This window comes from Mytilus trossulus, chromosome 7, assembly GCF_036588685.1.
Source record: "Mytilus trossulus isolate FHL-02 chromosome 7, PNRI_Mtr1.1.1.hap1, whole genome shotgun sequence".
Taxonomy (NCBI): Eukaryota; Metazoa; Mollusca; class Bivalvia; order Mytilida; family Mytilidae; genus Mytilus; species Mytilus trossulus.
Window position 1 is genome coordinate 65,630,914 of NC_086379.1, and position 21,828 is coordinate 65,652,741.

At 31.8% G+C, this 21,828-nt stretch overlaps 1 protein-coding gene across 1 annotated transcript; it reads right to left on the bottom strand.

The window, feature by feature from the left end:
- Positions 1 to 7,620: 7,620 nt before the first annotated feature.
- On the bottom strand, positions 7,621 to 21,795 carry LOC134725595 (uncharacterized). Its single transcript, XM_063589543.1, has 9 exons — positions 21,613 to 21,795; positions 16,255 to 16,561; positions 15,661 to 15,818; positions 14,546 to 14,670; positions 13,997 to 14,099; positions 13,005 to 13,097; positions 12,056 to 12,187; positions 11,033 to 11,249; positions 7,621 to 9,115 (listed from the first exon to the last, which is right to left on the bottom strand). The coding sequence occupies exons 1-9, from the start codon at positions 21,793 to 21,795 to the stop codon at positions 8,643 to 8,645; spliced, it is 1,791 nt and encodes a 596-aa protein (XP_063445613.1). The 3' UTR covers positions 7,621 to 8,642.
- Positions 21,796 to 21,828: the final 33 nt, after the last annotated feature.

Here is a 21,828-nt window from a genome sequence, read left to right on the forward strand (position 1 = left end):
AAAATTTTAAGTCATAACTGTATCTCCCTTTTTATAAAGTAATAAAAAAGATACATATATTTTTTTTTTTAATTTCCGTAATTTACCCTTCAAGCCTACGGCCTCACCATTACGACAATCAGATAAAGGGCAACACTTATTATCCTAAAAAATAACGTCTCATACGATCGCTTGTAGCATTCAAACCCTAACTGGTTCTTTCAACTTGTTGATTTAATTATGTATTTAGTATTTTGTTCCAGGGTAATGTCGTAAAACAGAAAAGGTATCGGTGAAGGTCATTTATGAAGGATTCCGTATTCTGTGGATGAACTGCAAGAAATGGCTGAGGAAAGGTCCCCAAAAGGAGTAGATCGTGGTTTGGTGGCAATGTACAAAATTCTTGATGGTCCTACATCTTGGGTTAAGGGTAAATGAGTTGTCTTCTTAAGCTAGTATGGAATTGAAAGAATAATTTGTCATATAAACTGGAATCTGATACAAAGAAGGGCCTCAAAAGTCAAAACTGGTAAAAATATATTTGTCATCTTAATTGAGAAAACCGGCTACGTTCATTGGGGTTCCAACCTTGGAATATCTTTGAATATCTTAGGGATACACCCGGATAGGAATGATATGATTCAAGTCTACAAAGGGTTGCATGGTATACATGGAAAAGATGACATGATCGACTGGATGAGCCTATTTACTTTAGCACTATCTAGTAATACTAGAGGTCACTCATTAAAACTTAAAAAAAACCAGTGTAAGACTACACATAGACTAAATACTTTTTCAATTAGAGTAGTGAATCCGTGGAATAACCTGTCAGATTTAAGGGTGACGGCAAAGACTCTATTAAAATAATTTTAACTCTGCATTAAAAATGTTAAATGGCGAAAATTGGAACCCATATAAATTTATATGTTGGTGTTAAGTATTTCAGCTGCACACACCTAAATACCTTTGGCTTTTGAAATGACCCGAAAATAACGGTATATAAATATCGGTTTTGTTAAACTTAAACTGTTTAAGTCTTTAATCTTCCTCTTTAGACTTAACCCCCCCCCCCCCCCCAATTCTGAGACTGTTTAGAGTTACATATAACAATGTCTTCCTTTTCATGCTTTGCTAAATTTGTTTCAAGACGACTACCCTTTATCATGTTGGAAGCCATCATGTTCATCTTAGCTAGCCTAAGGCTAGGGTAAATGTTACAACTGCCAAGAGCTGATTGTACAACAAGACATTGAAGTCTTTATCCCCCCAAAAGATACAACAATATTTAGTGACAATTTAAATGTTCTTAATCAACTAATAAAAGTTCCTGTGTACATGTATATTTCTTGCACAATTGTTGATATGCCAATTTATATTTTTATTTCCTGTTCACCAAGTTTGTAAACTCTAGATACTTCCACGTTTTCACCTCAGTTTTCAAGTCCTATCATTAGTCTAGAATAGTGTATTCAGTATGGGGGTGTTTTTAAATCAACCGATAGATGGCACAACATTGTTATCGCAAATGTTGGCTGAATCTGCCAAGGATGTTGAGGAGGGGAGTGCATAGTAACCCTTTGCTAGCTAAGAAGACTACCCAATAGGGACAGGACATTACAGCAGATTATCATATACATGTACAATTATAGTTAATTTTCATGGTTACTCATAGAAGTACCTATACCAAGTTTATCAAAATTAGAAAAAATCCTCTTTACAGTTTTATAAAATTTGGGTCACATAATCTCCCTGCAAAATGAAACAAATTGCTGTTTTGAAAAATAGGGGTCCATGAACTCGTTTTCAAATTAAATCAGTTTGAATGATAAAAATCAGTCGAAAAATGCATCTTTTCCTAATATGTCACAGTTCGACGTCGCGAAAATAACATTTTACATTAACAACATCACTACCTCCCCTGTAACTGTATTGTATGCCCTTAAGGTGGCTCGTGGGTACAAAAATTTCAGGAAAAAATTTAACTTTTATTTTTTCATTACAAATTTCATTAATAACACTATTAGTTATTACTTTATGATAAGGTAAAAAAATCAACCCAAAGAATCAATTTGGTTTGGCCCCAGATGACTTTTAAAATGTTTATATCATTGAAAAAGCTCCAAATTATCTCCCTTAGGAGCAAAAATGACATTTTTTGGCATTAAATTTGAAATATCTTTTTAACTCATGGGTGACCTATATTTTTTATTATTGTTTTCAAAAAAGCTGTACATAAACTAAATAATTGCAAAATTTGAGCGATTTCTGTAATTTATAGGTTATTTTTTTATTTCAATATTACCTCTATTTCTCCTATTAGTTCAACAGAAAAAAGGACATTAACAAAAATGTATGCTTCTTCCGAAGGCAGATTGTGAGTGTAAATGAATGGTGACCCCATTTTTAGCTCACCTGTCACGAAGGGACAAGTGAGCCTATGCCATCACTTGGCGTCCGTCGTCGTCCGTCGTCTGTCGTCCGTCGTCTGTCGTCGTAAACTATTTTAAGAATCTTCTCCTCTGAAACTACTGGGCCAAATACTTTCAAACTTTAACTGAATGTTCCTTAGGGTATCTAATTTATAAATTGTATCCGAAGTTTTGATCTATCAACAAACATGGTCGCCATTGCTAAAAATAGAACATAGGGGTCAAATGCAGTTTTTGGCTTATAACTCAAAAACCAAAGCATTTAGAGCAAATCTGACAAGGGGTAATATTGTTTATCAGGTCAAGATCTATCTGCCCTGAAATTTTCAGATGAATCAGACAACCTGTTGTTGGGTTGCTGCCCCTGAATTGGTAATTTTAAGGAAATTTTGCTGTTTTTGGTTATTATCTTGAATATTATTATAGATAGAGATAAACTGTAAACAGCATTAATGTTCAGCAAAGTAAGATTTACAAGTAAGTCAACATGACGGAAATGGTCAGTTGACCCCTTTAGGAGTTATTGCCCTTTATAGTCAATTTTAAACCATTTTTCGTAAATCTTAAAAATCTTTTACAAAATTCTTCTCCTCTGAAACTACTGGGCCAAATACTTCCAAACTTTAACTGAATGTTCTTTAGGGTATCTAGTTTGTAAATTGTATTCGAAGTTATGATCTATCAACAAACATGGTCGCCATTGCTAAAAATAGAACATAGGGGTCAAATGCAGTTTTTGGCTTATAACTCAAAAACCAAAGCATTTAGAGTAAATCTGACCGGGGCTATATTGTTTATCATGTCAAGATTTATCTGCCCTGAAATTTTCAGATGAATCAGACAACCTGTTGTTGGGTTGCTGCCCCTGAATTGATAATTTTAAGGAAATTTTGCTGTTTTTGGTTATTATCTTGAATATTATTATAGATAGAGATAAACTGTAAACAGCAATAATGTTCAGCAAAGTAAGATTTACAAATAAGTCAAATGACGGAAATGGTCAGTTGACCCCTTTAGGAGTTATTGCCCTTTATAGTCAATTTTTAACCATTTTTCGTAAATCTTAAAAATCTTTTACAAAATTCTTCTCCTCTGAAACTACTGGGCCAAATACTTCCAAAATTTAACTGAATGTTCCTTAGGGTATCTAGTTTGTAAATTGTATCCGAAGTTATGATCTATCAACAAACATGGTCGCCATTGCTAAAAAAGAACATAGGGGTCAAATGCAGTTTTTGGCTTATAACTCAAAAACCAAAGCATTTAGAGCAAATCTGACCTGGGGTTATATTGTTTATCAGGTCAAGATCTACAATGTATCTGCCCTGAAATTTTCAGATGAATCAGACAACCTGTTGTTGGGTTGCTGCCCCTGAATTGATCATTTTAAGGAAATTTTGCTGTTTTTATTTATTATCTTGAATATAATTACATGAATTATAGATAGAAATAAACTGTAAACAGCAATGATGTTCAGCAAAGTAAGATCTTCAATTAAATCAATTTGACCAAAATTGTCAATTGACCCCTTAAGGAGTTATTGCCCTTTAAGGACTTTTTTCGCAATTTGTTCATCATGTTGACTTACTTTAAAAAATCTTCTCCTTTGAAACTGCTGTATCAATTTCAGCCAAACTTAGGCTAAATGAGTTTCAGAGTATTTAGTATAAATTTTATATTTTATTTCCTTGTATGTCAAGAAACATAGCTACTATGGCTAAAATAGAACATAGGAGAAAATGATTATTTTTTTTTGGCTTTTGAAGAAAATAGGACGATCCAAAAAACATTTAAGTAAATTGAAAAGCCAAAATAATCATTGATGAGAGATTTAACCAAAAGAATTAAGGTGAGCGATTCAGGCTCTTGAGAGCCTCTTGTTTTATTTCATTTTTCTATTAAGTATAAGATAAAGTACATTTAAAAAAAAAAAAAAAATATAGCGAAATCCTATATTAGAAAAAAAAATTATTTATACCCAGGAGCCCCCTTAAGCATGTTAAGTTAAATGTTTATGGCCTTATTAACATCTTTGATAGTCTCTAATTATCTGTTGATCACTCAATCTTGGGCTAACTAGTGTCATTACTTCGATTTACATGTGTGCAATAATTTTAATGTTTACTTTGCAATTAATTTCCTTCAATCGAGGCAATTTGTAAGCAAAGATGAATTGGCTTATTTCTGAAATCCTTTATTTTACTTTAAATTTGTTGAACATTGTCAGTTTTTAAAGACGAACTACAATATCATGAATATAGTAAGTTAAAATCATTATAAAATACAATGTAACATATGGTTATCATGGCCTCAATTCTTCTCTCCTTTTTTTTTAGAAGACTAAAATCCATGATTTTAAAAACCCATGAACACATATAACTTTTGCCCAAACCATTAAAATCTATACCCAAAAATTAAAGTACTTTCACAGTATTTGGACTCTGAGATTTTTTGTATACATGTAATTACTATTTGTTATTTCATATCGGTTGAGAATAAGATTCTCTTATTAGATAAAAAGGGGTCACATGACATTCATTAATCTTCAGTAATAAATTCCATCGGTCATTAACAGAACAATACGGACCAGAAAACCGGTCGTTAATGAACTTTTTATACGACCGCAAATTTTGAAAAAATTTTCGTCGTATATTGCTATCACGTTGGCGTCTGCGTCGTCGTCGTCGTCGTCGTCGTCGTCCGAATACTTTTAGTTTTCGTACTCTAACTTGAGTAAAAGTGAATATAAATCTATGAAATTTTATCACAAGGTTTATGACCACAAAAGGAAGGTTGGTATTGATTTTGGGAGTTTTGGTCCCAACATTCTAGGAATTAGGGGCCAATAAGGGCCCAAATAAGCATTTTCTTGGTTTTCGCACTATAACTTTAGTTTAAGTTAATAGAAATCTATAAAATTTTGACATAAGGTTTATGACCACATAAGAAAGGTTGGGATTGATTTTGGGAGTTTTGGTTTCAATAGTGTAGGAATTAGGGGCCAAAAAAGGGCCCAAATAAGCATTATTCTTGGTTTTCGCACAATAACTTTAGTTTAAGTAAATAGAAAATAATGAAATTTAAACACAATGTTTATGACCACAAAAGGAAGGTTGGTATTGATTTTGGGAGTTTAGGTCCCAACAGTTTAGGAATTAGGGGCTAAAAAGGGACCCAAATAAGCATTTTTCTTGGTTTTCGCACCATAACTTTAGTATAAGTAAATAGAAATCTATGAAATTTAAACACAAGGTTTATAACCATAAAAGGAAGGTTGGTAATGATTTTGGGAGTTTTGGTCCCAACAGTTTAGGAATAAGGGGCCCAAAGGGTCCAAAATTAAACTTTGTTCGATTTCATCAAAATTGAATAATTGGGGTTCTTTGATATGCCGAATCTAACTGTGTATGTAGATTTTTAACTTTGGTCCCGTTTTCAAATTGGTCTACTACATTAAGGTCCAAAGGGTCCAAAATTAAACTTCGTTTGATTTTGACAAAAAAATAATCGGTTGGGTTCTTTGATATGCTGAATCTAAAAATGTACTTAGATTCTTGATTATCGGCCCAGTTTTCAAGTTGGTCCAAATCGGGGTCCAAAATTAAACTTTGTTTGATTTCATCAAAAATTGAATAAATGGGTTCTTTGATATGCCAAATCTAACTGTGTATGTAGATTCCTCATTTTTGGTCTTGTTTTCAAATTGGTCTACATTAAAGTCCAAAGGGTGCAAAATTAAACTTAGTTTGATTTTAACAAAAATTGAAATCTTGGGGTTCTTTGATATGCTGAATCCAAACATGTACTTAGATTTTTGATTCTGGGCCCAGTTTTCAAGTTGGTCCAAATCAGGATCTAAAATTATTATATTAAGTTTTGTGCAATAGCAAGTCTTTTCAATTGCACAGTATTTCGCAATGAACAGAGAATTATTTAGATTAAGAGTTTATTAAGAATTCTAGAAAATGGAAAGTTTTAGACCATGGGATGTTACTCTAGTGTTGTCATTAGTTTTCTTCTGAAAAAAGACCTTGTATGAAATTGAGGATGGAAATGGTGAATGTGTCAAGGAGACAACAACAGGACCATAGAACAGAAAACATGGTTATATGTATGATAACACCCGGTGATCATGTATGTATGGTCACACCACTGTGATCATGAATGTATGGTCATACCACTGTGATCATGCATGTATGGTCACACCACTGTGATCATGTATGTATGGTCACACCACTGTGATCATGTATGTATGGTCACACCACTGTGATCATGCATGTATGGTCACACCACTGTGATCATGTATGTATGGTCACACCACTGTGATCATGTATATATGGTCACACCACTGTGATCATGTATGTATGGTCACACCTTTGTGATTATGTATGTATGGTCACACCACTGTGATCATGTATGTATGGTCACACCACTGTGATCATGTATGTATGGTCACATCACTGTGATCATGTATGTATGGTCACACCACTGTGATCATGTATGTATGGTCACACCACTGTCTTTCAGTTTATACCATATGTTTTTTACTTGTTTGTTGGTGTATGCAGAATGGAATCTTTGAGAGTGAAGGAAACAATAACTGATAAGGTTGAGTGGTATGTCCATTTTTTATCAAACATGAAATGGGACTTTTTATGTTGATGTTGTTTCAACTAGCTATATATATATACAGGTATAGCTTATACCAGGAGTAATGATTGAATTCTATATATTGATTATTTTTTCTGATGAAATAAATAGATAATAATTGCTAGTACTAATTGTTGTTATTGTCTCAACTAACACTTGAATCATGGTTAAAATTACTGGACAGAGCAAAAATTGCATATGGTTTCGGTGCTAGATCTACACTCACTTTAATTGATAAAGGTATCTGTTAAAGTAGCCAACTAGTACAGTGAAACCTGGGTATACACAATGGGGGGCCACACAAAATTGTGGGATTAAACAGGGTGTTTGAAAACTCAGGGTTTTTTTCTACAAGGATAGGCATATGATCAATGTGTTGGTTTCAGCAGAATGTTGGAATATTCAGGATAAGGCAGGTTACACAGTATTTACATCATCATTTCAATCGTCAAACTACTTGTAACTGCTAGCAACTTTAATTGCAATAAAACAAACACAAAGAGTTAAACGTTATTAATATAGTAATTTATTGCTATGATTCTAAATCAGTAACTGACACTGATAAGAAACAAATATATTTTAATTTTACACATATACATGATATACAAAGCATAACAATAAAGATACATTTTTTTCTGCAAAACACAAAGTTCCTGGATAACCATAATGCAATTAAGAACATTAGAAATTTGAAGATGGCTCCAATGTGGTCTTATTGAACTGACAGCTTTTTTGGTTTAATGATCGAGTTACATAAAATCCCATCTAAAAAGACCTTGATTCTTTTATTAAAAATAAATTTGTAAAATTTGAAAAAAAGTGATCTGCCAACCTGAAGCAATATTTAAACATAACATTGGGACCTAGAACCCTAGTTTATTTCATCCCACCTCATTTTGTTTTCTTCCAAATCAAAACTACTTTAAATATTTAAATATATTAAGAAAAAAATAGACACAAATGAACTGTAGGACTGACTGACGGTCTAGTGACAGATACAAATCATCTAACAATTGACCAATATCAGGATATAAAATTTCTGTTGGTGCAGTGGTAGAGGTATCATTTAAAAACCATCTAATTTTTATATTTAACATCAACAAAAAATGTTCCATACCTTCGTCTTCAAATGTAGCAGTTTGTGCATATATATGAGGCAAATTTTATTTTTTTTGAAAGGAAATACATGTATAATACTCTGAAGGATGTTCCTTACTCTCTTTTTTAAAGACTGTTTTACATTGATACTATTTATATACATGATATATAAAGTAACCTAACAGCAAAAAAAAATGAAGGTCCATGTGTTTGTTTGCTAGATGTAAGCCATTGAAAATTGGGCAGGAAATAATTCCTCTCGACTTTTCATACATTTTACATTGGTATCCTTTTTCTTTCAAAAGTAATGAAAAAATAAAAAGGATTTTATAGCATTTTCAGGTATGGCTTGTCAAAATATATGTACTGATACCATGAAAGAAAAGTAGGGGTCAGTGGGAAAATCTGTTAGTGACACTACGTGAACAAAACCAGAGGATTCTGAATATCTCTCAAAAAAGCAAAATTCACTATATACTTTTATATTCAAAACAAGTCTTGGGATTGGTTACATGGTGGCTGCGTTTCCAAATTACTCTCAGTGATAGAACTTATAGAAGTGTCAGTATCCTGAAGTTCTGAAATGTCAAGAGATTCAGGAAGACCAGAATCATCTACTCTGAAACTATCATTACATGTACTACAATTTAAATTATCATTATCATTTTCAATTTCATAGCAAATATCCTCTGCAGTGTGCTCATTTTCACTTAAATTCTTTAAGTCTATTTTTATTTTCATTTCATTTTTAATCAATTCTTGTAAACATTTTTGATTTAATTTGTTTGTTACAGCTTTCACCGACTCCAGATTCGAAATATCTATATTTCCAATTTTTATGTTGAACTTGATAACTGGTTGGAAATCCTTTGGGCCTACTTCTATGTCCCCGCTGTCCACTGCTTTCTTGCAATACTCGATGAATATGTGCGGTATATGTGCACCAGGCATTTCAAGTTCTGAAAAGATTAAAAAAAATCCAAATTATTATTACATTAATTTCTTTGGTTGTAAACTTGTAGCTAAATATATAAATATATAAACTTATAGAAAGAGTATATAATTTGACATATAGGCTATTTTATGCATGACTAAATCAAATATGCAATAAAAAATCGACCTTCATGTGTTACTTTTTGAGAAATATGAGGTAGAAATTTTATATATTTGCTCAAAATTCTGAATTGTGGATATATACCTTTTCCATCCGACAGAAATAGATAACTTTTTTGTTTAAATAAAAGAAAAAAACAATATTTTTTTTATTAAATTATTTCAAAATTTTGTTTTATTTCAGTGTCCTTTAAGTTTGTGCAAATTTTTTTCTTTTCAAATAACTCATACTCATCAAATAATTACAATTGTAGAAAAAAATCATCACTTTTTGCTGTATCCATGTAATCAAACCAAATTGCATTTTAAAAAGAGAGGTCCAGTAACACATTTACAAGTCAAATGAGTTTGAATGATAAACATCAATGGAAAACTGAATCTTTTCCCGATAAGTCATAGTTTGACGTTGCAAAAATAACAATTCAAGTTAGCAATGCATTACCTCCCCTGTAACTGTATCATATGCCCTTATAATCCAGTCAAACTATAAGATTTAACCTCAAACTAATTGCAGCAGAAAATGTTTTAGTTCTAATCTATAGCATTATGCCCTTTATATACACAGAAAAAAGTCCCATAAAATCCAACTTGAGGAAAACACAAAATCAACATTTTTAATTTAAACATTGGAAGGGGAGATAACTCTTGCAAAAATGATTCTTTTTTTTTTTTGTCAGTTATTTTATGTTTTTCTTGAAATTTATGTAAAGTATGATACTTTGATGGGGTTATAAGTTTGTATTTTACTAAATTATATAATCATCTGCTCATGAAATGTACTAAACCGAAATGTGTTATGGGTAGTTTTATTTTTTCTTGCATTTTTCATTTAAGAAATTGTAAATTTGAAGCTTTGTAACGATTTCGAAAAAATAATGTGAAAATTTGGTATTATTTACATCTGAATATTATATTTTTTCAGCAACTTACTTATCTAAAGAAACTTTAAACCACAAAAAGAGGAATACATGCTTAATAACTTTTATTAAATTTGAGATTCTTTACCTTGACATGTTGAAAAATTCAATAAATGGTCAACTAATGAATTACATGAATTATGAAATCTAGATTATAGCTTGATAAAATATATATGAAAACACCTTTAGAGTTGTTTGCTATACTCTAAAGACCGCTAAAAAATCAAGAACCAAATCATTCTGATGAATAGAAGTGGTAAAGTTATAATTTTGTATCAATTTTTATTGAAATTTCTGCCTTTTTTGCAAGAGTTATCTCCCTTTTCAATGCAAATCTCCATAGGAATTTTAAATAGTGATTTTTTTTAGTTTTTCTCCAGTTACATTTTATGGGACTTTTTTCTGTGTATATTTGGGGTATTATGCTAAAGACTAAAACTTAAAAATCTTCTGTTCTAATTACTTTCGGGTTGGGGTCAAATTTATGCTAGATTGACTGGACTATTAAACTAGTTTTAAGTATCAGTCCTTGAAATTGGCTTTAAACTAGTTTTCAGTAGCAGTCCCTTTAAACAGATTTTGTTATTTGATACTTCTCATCTTCTGTACTATCTGTTTCACTATTTCTGACATAATGACAGTGGGAAGGGTTGAGCATTAAACATTGCTCATTATTAATGTGTTTATATTAATTCAGGAGCATATATTTAAGAGTTTGTCATTGATGGTTGTTTTTCATACATTAATTTATAGTCACTTAATTTTTGTTTTGTTTTTTTAAAAGGGTGGAACAATTAAATATAGTTTTTTGGACAAAAGATTTCTAGAATTACATGGTGTCCATACCTAAATACTTTTCTATTCCGCTTATACCATCTGGGTACAGCCTTTTGCATATATCAAGGTCATTGATACCAGCTATCATCATAAAGCACTGTTGCAGTTTGTTTCTTTTTTTGGCATTTTTAACCTCCACTGCCCCTTTTTGTAATCCATGGTTATAACTGTGGGTTAGAAATGAAGTCCTGTTTGCATCAGTAATGCCTTGCAGCTCTCTAAACAACTGAAAGAAAATTTAAAACATATTTATAAATAGATGAATGGATCTAAAATTTTAAGAAATGAATTCTTCTTTTTGTAATTTTATTTGGGTGTAAAAGTATTGACTCAGAAATGCTTTCAGCAATTCTTTTGAAACTTTAGTGAATTGTTTTTATCTAATATGAGGCAGGCATTACCTGAAAATGGGGACGAAGTCTGTATGAATTATTTTTTTGTAACTTAAATATTTGTTAAAACAAAGAAACGGAAATCCCGTAATGTTTCCGATTTTAATTCTGTTGTTAGGGATTTTATTTGTGACGTTATTTAACTATGACGTCATATGCAATGTAAACAAAGAAACGCTATCTTGATGTAACGTTTTTTTCATATCAAAGAATTATTAAAAATGAAATTGGTATTGCATTCCTTCCAATTTTATACTACCGGTAGACTGATAAATATATATTTTCCTTAAAGGTTCATACAATACAAGACCGGAAAAAGGAAGTACAGTTTAGATTTCTGCGCAGGTCCGGGATTTCAAACATGACATAAAAAAAATTGAACGATTTTGAGTTCATTAGTACAAAGAAAAATTAGGGAAATTTTTCCCGATTTTTTTTTTATTGAATTTTCTACAGTTATTGGGGACTTCGTCCCCATTAATGTAAGCTCCCTTTTGATTTTCATAAATTTCTAATATAACATTGACAAGTGATTGAATTTTATTCCTTGAAAATGTGACAGGCGTATCATGCACCCACAGCACAGCTGTTTATTAAGATATAGTTTAAAAAGAAAATATTGCAAGAAAGTTTTACTTACAGTCTGTGGTATGCTCTTCATTGAACCTGACTTCTGTGCAAATTGGGTGAATATTTTTTGGACCATTTTCAAGTTTTCTTCAGAATATTTCAAAATACTGCATATTGTGCCAACACTTTCTTTGGGCACATCCTGAAATTAATTTTGAAAGGATATTGTACATGTACTTGCAACTTAAGAATTAAATTTCAGGTTGATGTAAAATATGTTCTTACAAGTTGTATATTCATGTAAACAATAGGTTGAATATGGTTTGGAATTGTACTGTCTGTTTATGCTGTTTTAGGTGATTTCATATATAATTCTCCCTTTTTTGTTAGATGTAAAATGGTAATGGTAAAAAAAAACCAGATTGGAATAAAATACCAATAATTAAAATGTAGTACCTAAACAATAATTTCATTGTTGATGTAAGACGACTGGTATAAGCTTGATTTTTAAAGTTTCAAATTAAGATGCATCAACAATAGTTTACAAATAATTTTAAATCAAATTATACTTTAGAGGCATTTAGAATTCTTTAAAATACATCAATGTGGAGAATTAAAATTAGTTTAATCATATTTATTGATAGTGGATTTGGAAACAAGTTTTGCAACTTATATTAATCCCTTTCCACTTTGTTGGTGCGAGTTCTGCCTTGTAGCGGCATTAGCCTTCTCTTTTTCGAAATCAACAAGGGTGTCTTTAACGTGCAAGAGATATGTCTCTCTCTTAACACGGGTCAGCCATTTATCGTCCCCTTCCGACGGGTTATTATTGTTTTCTCAAGACCATACTCGCAAATGGTGTCGAGGGAGAGCCGAAAATTGAGTTCCTGAAATTTTCATCCCGAACGGGAATCGAACCAGGAACCTTTGTGTTAGTAGTCCGATGCACTAACCACTACACCACGGCTCTCTCTTAAATTAAAATTGAACATCTATAATAATCAGTAAAGTATACAAACCCTCATCTCAACATCTCTCAGCATCTGTGTAACCTGTGTTGACACACTCTCCGGACTCCTTAGTTTAAATTTAAGAGCTTGATTTACACAGTCCTAAAATATTTATAAAAAGATTAAAAATTGTTATCACAGAGATATTTCTTGTTTTTTTTGTAATTTGGATTATGCAAATGTTGAAATTAAAACAGCAATACTTTTACATTGGGTAAAAATTGAAAGTCAATGAAACATAACTGAGGTACATGGCTAAACAATATCCATGTAAAAGGGATGTGTCAATGTCAAAACAACTGCATACCAAATATCATTGACTTATAATAAGTAGTTCCCTTAAAAAAAAACCACAACCATTAACTTGTAAACTTTGTAAAAGTTTCAAAATCATTGAACCATGAAGAGAGGGTGGGCTACATAATATTCATGAAAGCTATACTTGCAAATGCCAATAAGTATTAAATACCAAATATCATTGACTTTTATGACATAGCCAGTTCATGATAAACTGATATAATCACAAATTATACATGTAAACTAAGCAAAAGTTTCAAAGTCGAAAGACCATGACTGTTTTTATGTGAATTTATATGCCAAATATTATATATAAACCACAATAAGCCTAAATTTGTGTATGTGAGTTTTGCAAAAATATTTAGTGGGATGTTTTGTATGTACTAGAAAAAAGAAAAGTGAAATAAAATAAAATAAATAAAAAACCAAAGGGTGTATGTAAATTTTGACTGCTTTGTGCTAGCCTACCGTAGTTGCAGGACTTTAGAGTGCTAGTACACTGGAACACTTATCCGCAGGAAGACAGTGCCCCACGCAAAATAATAGCATGGTGACCAATACTTTTTATTAAATTTTTGAAAAGAGCATAATAAAATCTTCATTTTGGCAAATTATGAAAAACATTCTGTCTCAAAAAATATATACTTGTGATCTACTTTAAAAAAAACAATTCATAAATCATTCTTCTCTTTTGTCAGACATACCTGGAATGTTGGTTTTAGAGCTTGTTGTGAACCATTGTGTAAATTTCCCAACTGCAAGGCTTGCTCTTCTTTAAGTCCACAATAGAGTCGTATGTGGACATTCCTACAAAAAAAAGTGCCAACACCATTTTTTATTAAATATAATACAAATGATAATGATACATTGCAATAAGAGAAACAAATATACAATTGTTATAAAAAAAAATGTCTCAAGAAAAGAAGTATGCATACGGCATTGCAACCTAGCTTATATTAATTGGCTAAAAATAGCCTATAATATATACAAATTTTCATCATCTTGTAAATACTGGTTCAAAACTGTATTGTATGCCCTTAATTGAGTAAGGCTTCTATCTTAATTTACTCTTTTGTTTATTTTGATTACTTAAGCTATGAATATGTGCTGATTTTCGTGCAAAAAAATGAATAGATGTGCATGCATTTATTAGAAGTCAATTCAATAACATTCTTTTGGCAAATGAATCATAAGAGACTACTCAATGTGCATGTATTAATGGTCATACAATATCATTTTTTTTAAATTCTTACCTTAAATCATTTAATGTAGCTTCTTTAGCTATTTCTTGTAAAGCACTTCTGAGATGGTTTCCCCCAATGGTCCACAAGGTATAGCTTGATATACTTTCACACTTGAATTCCTGTACTTCTTTCACCTGAATTGAGATTAAATTTTTAAATAGCATAAACAAATTTCACAAATTGACATACTTTGATATGGAAATTCTTTACAAAAGTTTTAATATGTCAAAAACAAAATTGTACATATACAAATAAGTAATTGGTCACACCTAAATTTGTAATTAACAAAATTGTAAAGGGTACTGAAGGGTGTTAAAATATCCATATCTACGGATATGAACGTAGATAACGAATTTATCCCCGGTCTTAGTTCAAATCGTGCGAGTTTTATGGAAATTTCGGGTACAAAGTGTAACGTGAAAACAACGTTTTTTTCATTATCTAAAAAAGTTTTATTAAAATATGGAAATTTTACATATTTTTTACCGGGTGTAGGGTACTACCTTTGGTAGAACCCTACAGATAGTCAAATATAAGACGTTTTTAATACGGAGACAGAGAAACTGGATTGAGTCAAATTTGGCGCTCAATGTTGTGAGAGTTACGTCATAGATGGTGTAACCTCAACGTGGGTCATTTGCATATTTAGGTCAGCAGTCCCATTCCTTGAAAATGTGGCAGTCAAGTGATGCATTTAATGAAATAAGTGTAAATAATCGACATAATAGGACAAAATCGTTAATGAATTAAACATTTAATTACAAAAATCATGAATAATCTACAGAATTCAATATTTCACAAGGAACAATCAAGAAACTAAGGAAAACTTGCGTGAAGTTCCCCTGGATAATGGTTAGCAACGTCCGGGGATATGGGTTAGCAACACCCAGGGGCTATGGGTTTTGTAACGACGTCCTTTAACCAATCAAAATCCTAGATATATAGTAAGCCGGGGATAACAGATGTTCTACATGTATGTCTTTGGTCACTTCATGCATTTTAAAAATCTTAAGTAATAAAAAAAAAACACAAAAAAAAAACACTTATTACTGGTTATTATTGTCACAATCCTTTGTTTATCTTATTTGAAAGAGCATTTAAAATTTATTAAGTATAAACTTTACCTGACATGGATCAACCAAAACAGGCAAAATAGTTGAAATCAGATGTGGTTGCTGTAGAATTTTGTCTTTTATTATCTGTACCCATTCGTTATTGACTCTCCTTGCCATGTACTCCTTGGGTGGTTCTGTCAGTGTAAGCACATTGACTTCAAACTGACCTGTATAAATAAATTGATCCGTGATTTTCAAAACACAAATTAGTATGACCACTTTAGAAATTTCGTTTGTCCAATACAATTTTTGTTATTTACCTTCATCAGGAATGCTCAAAGTCGAATATTTCAAGAACAGAAAAAAGCAGTTGTTTATTGGATAAACAACATGGTAGAAAATTTAGGTTGTTTGTTAGCAAACTTTTCCAAAAATATTTATTCTTTGTGTGTAACCTTGTCAGCAACTTAAAATGGACCCCAATAATATCAGGGCCAAATTAGCAATAAAACTTCAAACTTTTATTGTGTTCATCTAATGGTATTTATTTCATATAAATCAGTTGTGTAGTTATTTGGTTAAATTGTGATAGGAATTTTATGGAGTGGGAACTCACTTTTGTCCACTGACAGTATACAAAATATAATTAAAATTATTCTATACCTATGAAATGTTCTTTAAACATGACAGGATTTAAATTTCCCATGTCATATTCGACATTGCTAATATCCAGGTCCACTGGTATTTGTTCTCTCTTCTTCTTCTTGTTGCTGTTGTCCTTATCCGAACTGCCATTTGATCTTTTTCTCTTATATAGGGTCACCCAAGGACATATTTGCATGACATTTGTTATTAAATCTGCCACACAAATATAAGTTCCATCCAAGTTTTTTTCACTATTGAAAGGGCTAGTTGTTTTAAAAGTGATAACTGGTAGGTTTCTCCCTACTTTGGCATTTTCAAATTTTATCTGAAGGAAAAATAAAAATAAATAAATACAATTAATACTTTTGTTGTAATGAAGTTTGAAAAATGAGACCAAAAAGAAACCAGATGCCCAGCAGGACGCAGCTTTATACAACCACAGAGGTTAAACCCTGAACGGTTGGGCAAGTATAGAGACTACATTCAAGCTGGATTCAGCTCTAAATTTGGATTGTGATTGTGACACAACATAGGTTTCTGACACAGAATGAATGTGGTCTAATGAACTTATTTTTTTTTGGCCTTTGAGCAATTCACTATGCTGTTTAATGTTAATCCTCTCAAAAAGATGTTTGAGGAAATTTTCTTTTTATTTATGAAATCGGGCCCCTTATTCCTAAACTGTTGGGACCAAAACCCCCAAAAGCAATACAAATCTTCTTTCTATGGTCATAAACCTTCAAGTTGTGTTTAAATTTAATAGATTTCTATTTACCTATACTAAAGTTATGGTACGAAAACCAAGAAAAATGTTTATTTTGGCCCCTTATTCCTAAACTGTTGAACCTCAACTCCCAAAATCAATCCCAACCTTCCTTTGTGGTCATAAACCTTGTGTTTGAATTTCATTGATTTCTATTTACTTATACTAAAGTTGTTGTGCGAAAACCAAGAATAATGCTTATTTGGGCCCTTTTTGGGTCCATTTTTCCTAACCTGTTGAAACCAAAACTCCCAAAATCAATCCCAACCTTCCTTTTGTGGTCGTAAACCTTGTGTCAAAATTTCATAGATTTCTATTTAATTATACTTAAGTTATAGTCACTGTGCTTAAACGTCCGTGGGTAACTTAAGTTACCCACGGCCCAAGATGGCGGACTCTAAACTCATTGAGATGATAGTTGATACGAAATCTACTTTTTGGAACGTTATTCATGATTTATGTTAATATTGATAGGACTATTGAATAAAGAAATCACTTACCATCACAACAAATGTGTTAATTTTTATTTCACTTAAACGCAAGGCCAACTTTTTAAAAAATGCATAAGATGTCCGTAACTCATAAGTCAAAAATAATCAGACTGTCCGTAACTTTATTTTCGGATGTGGGTAACTTTTATTTAAAAATTGTAAGATTAATAATTTCAACAGTTTAAGGACAACAAACACTATATATCAAACCTCTTAATTATTACATAGATTTGTACAATAACGATATGCTTCAAAATAAACTAGAGAAAAAAGACCACAGCTATAAAAAAGCAAACCAGAGTGTCACGGATTTTCCGTTAATTTTTTTTTAAATTATTCCCGTAAACGGGATCTGACGTTACGGCGAAATTAATCTTTCATTCTTTTAGCTTTTTAGATTGTTCACTGATGACTCCATTGTCTTTGTAGCCGAGGAAAAACATTGATACCCTTTGCTTTAAATAATTTCTGAATTGTTAGCCAAACAAGTTTGGTCTCTTCACTATATCTAGTGTTATGTGTTGTTGACTGTGAAAATGCCAATATCTAAAGAGTAGATGGAAGGCTTTATTGTTGAACAGATGTCAGTTTAATATAGCAATAAAGGTAGATTTAAAATCTTCTAAAAGTTTCATTGACCTCAGAAATTCAATAAGATCGGGTATCAAATCATACATATCTTCTTTAGAGGTTTGGAGGATTCATCTATGTATTTCTGCTAAGGATTGCCATTTGAATTTGATTTTCATATGTTCACTTTAAGTGAATAGTTTTAAAGATTTTAGTAATTTCTACAGTTGGAAATGGTGAGATTTTTAACTTGCATGTCCTGATTTTTCATCTAAACTTAAGCAGTTCACGATCTATAAGGACAGAAGAATGTAAGATACATTAATTTTGCCGTACAATTTTCTACTTAAGAAAATGCCTGTACCAAGTCAGGAATATGGACTTCCCTTTTTGAATATTCCTATAAGTTCGGTATTTTTGTTATTTATCCATTTTTAAAATAATTTCTTCCACGAAAAAAGATTCTTTGAAAGTTACGGACATCATGGTAAAGTTACGGACATCACTATCGGTAGAAGGAAAAAAGTTACGGACAAGTTGTTTTCAATTAAGTTACGGACATCATAATTGTTTTGGAAAATCGTTTGTGTTATAGTATGTAACCACGTTTTACATTGCAGAGCTTCCCTTAAAGATTGATATAACTTTTTAATTACTGAACATTTCTTTTGTATTCATGGTATTGTAATTATATAGAAGTAAACTTCCTTATCGAAGCCAGGCGGCTCCATCTTTAGCTGTGGGTAACTTAAGTTACCCACAGCCGTTTAAGCACAGTGATAGTGCGATAACAAATGTCTTCGGACGACGACGACGCCAATGTGAAACCAATAGCAAGGTCGTATAAAAATATAAACAAACAGTAAAATAGATTCGGCATATTCGGATTTTTTTATGAAATCAAACAAAGTTTAATTTTTGCCCCTATTCACTGTGCTTAAACGGCCGTGGGTAACTAAAACTAACTCCATTTTGCTAAGACTGAGAAATAAAAATCTGAATTAGCCCTTAAGAATACTGCAAACATGAAAGCAAAAACCATACTGTATGACTTCAGAAACTTGTCTTGCTGTCCTTCCGACAACAATACAAGTAGACAAGATTTGTTGGTGGCCATCAATGAACAGATCAAGGTGTAGTGACAATGAAACGTCAACAGAATTTGACCAGACATGTAAACGGCCGCAACGTCAACTGCGAATTGTCGAGTACCATAGAGTACAGATTCATGCCATAAATGTTTCCCATCAACTGAATTGCCAAAAGAATCGAATGAAGGAAAACTTTTAAGCCCTCAAGTGCCAACCTTATAATTGCCAAAACCAATCAGTAATGGGTTAAACAAATGCAAAATCAGAAGGTGTAAAACAGAACCAAATACATGTTAGACAGAATTTGTTGACCTTTCTGACAATCATTTTGGCGTTTGTAACAGCTGGCAGTCATCGCTTTTGACGGTGACACATTCATTCAAAAATAACACCAAAATAATCAAGTGTTGCGTTTCTAAAGTCAATCAGTATAGATGTCTTTGGACGATGCTGACGACGACGACAACGTGATACAAATATATGTCATGGGAAATAGGAAAGATGCAACCTTATAGATTTTTTTCACGAACTATTTATAACTATTTATACTGACAAAACGAACATTGCAAAATCAGAAACTGAATTAAAGTGTTAACATATTTTACTACTAAAGTATTGTGTTTCATTCACTCTAGAATAATGTCGCTTACTAAAATGTCGGAAAGTTTTTGTTTCTATTTTTCCGATCTCGACATCGGATGTTTTCATTTGCTTTCATGACTATAATATATACGGTTTATGTGGGTAGCGAAAATTAATGAGATTTCACACTTACAACACTATGCATTTGTTTTTTAAAAAGCGCAAATGGTTTATGATTTGTAGCGCAAGTGTCCAAATAAAAATGTCCCGTGCCGCATTTGTATGAGGAGTATAAAAAAATATTAACTTCAAATTTCACGAAATTAACAACTTCTAACTTTTTATATAAGAAAGAAGATGTGGTATGATTGCCAATGAGACAACTATTCACACAAGACCAAATGACACAAATATTAACAATTATAGGTCACCGTACGGCCTACAACAATGAGCAAAGCCCATACCGCATATAGTCAGCTATAAAAGGCAACGATAAGACAATGTAAAACAATTCAAGCGAGCAAACTAATGGCCTTATTTATGTAAAAAAAATAACGAAAAACAAATATGTAACACATAAACAAACGACAACCACTGAATTACAGGCTCCTGACTTGGGACAGGCACAAACATAAATAGTGTGGCGGGGTTAAACATGTTAGTGGGATCCCAACCCTCTTATGTTTATTATAAAATATATTATAAAGTTTTTTAAAAAAATCACACAAGATTAATTCATTTGTAACCGCGGGTGTTACGAATATTCAATTTGCTCAATAAGAAGGACTGCACGTTTTTTTCAAACAAGAATTCTGATGTTTTCCTTCGTATTTAAAAACATCTGTGGAGAGGTAGGAGGGGTCATGATCCCGAAATTCCGTATATAAAAACATGACATCCCGAGGTCCCGAATTTAAATAAATTTAAAATTCGACATTGAAATTCCAAAAAAGAATTCCTCGGTCCCGGTGTCCCGTTAAAGGTCCAATTCCCCCCTCATCATCTGATTTTTGAAATTTGCATACATTTAAACTAAGGAGAAGTCGTGTGGTTGCCAATTAGAAAACAATGTCACGTTACAAAATCTCATTTGGACCGGTCACTTTTCTTTTCAAATACAGTATAAACGTAAAAAGCTGTTATTGAAATCCAGGGATAGTAACACTTATCATATTAGAGGTTTTCTTAAGGATTTGCTAACAAAAACGATTTTAATATAAAATGCTAAGTTCTCATCACTTGCTCACACGGCGACATATACTGAAAAATCGAGGAGCAAGTCATGATAACTTATTTTAATAAGATTGTAAAATATTTCAATAATTTTTACCTCCGACCAAAACTGCTTTTCAAGGCCTTTTTTTTTTTTTATCAAATTGCAAGTAAAACAACAATATAGTTTTCCATTTATTCATTTGCATTTGCTAAAGTGATGTATAAAAGACACGAAGAAGTACGATTTTAAATAGTGTCGCTCACTAAAAACTTGTCGTAGTGACCTCTCAGTTTTATTTCACAATAACATAAATTTCCGTAGCACAAAAGCATCATAATTTAAAAAAGTTTTATGTAAACATTGTTTCTTAATTTTTTATTGTTATGTAAATGGAAGTATGCTACGGTTTTTCAACTGAGTTTATCCAAACTTATACTTGTCATACTTCAAGATACACAAATATTTTTTTTCAAAATGAAAAGGTGAAGTAAAAAAAAAGAGGTAAAATTTACGGAAACAACAAGTCCATGATCCATAACAAAAAAATTTCAAGAATCAATTGCTTACAATATCTCAAATCAGCATGGAATAATGTCATCATTTAACTGATATATATATAACTATTGTAGGATATAAAATATCAAGCTTCTAGATATATCTTACCCATATTTCCTTAGAAGATCTACCATGGCCTATTTGTTCCACAACTAGGGCTTCTCCGTTGTCATCAACAGCTTTCTTTTCCTTAATACAAAGATAGAGTTTGCTGTTTTCCACAGTTAGATTCCAAGTTGGTGAATTTTGCGATGTGCTCTCCATTTTGAAAGTATCCGTATGACGTTTCATGGGGCGAATCAGTTTGAAACGTCAACAATAGAT

What these genes read in the sequence shown, in the direction of transcription:
- LOC134725595 (XM_063589543.1), bottom strand. Translation starts at nt 21,795, where the DNA reads ATGAAACGTCATACGGATACTTTCAAAATGGAGAGCACATCGCAAAAT. An exon ending in GTTTAAAGAACATTTCATAG is followed by an intron (nt 15,819 to 16,254) that starts GTATAGAATAAT and finishes TTATTTATACAG; the next exon opens with GTCAGTTTGAAGTCAATGTG. An exon ending in TGAGAGATGTTGAGATGAGG is followed by an intron (nt 12,188 to 13,004) that starts GTTTGTATACTT and finishes AATTAATTTCAG; the next exon opens with GATGTGCCCAAAGAAAGTGT.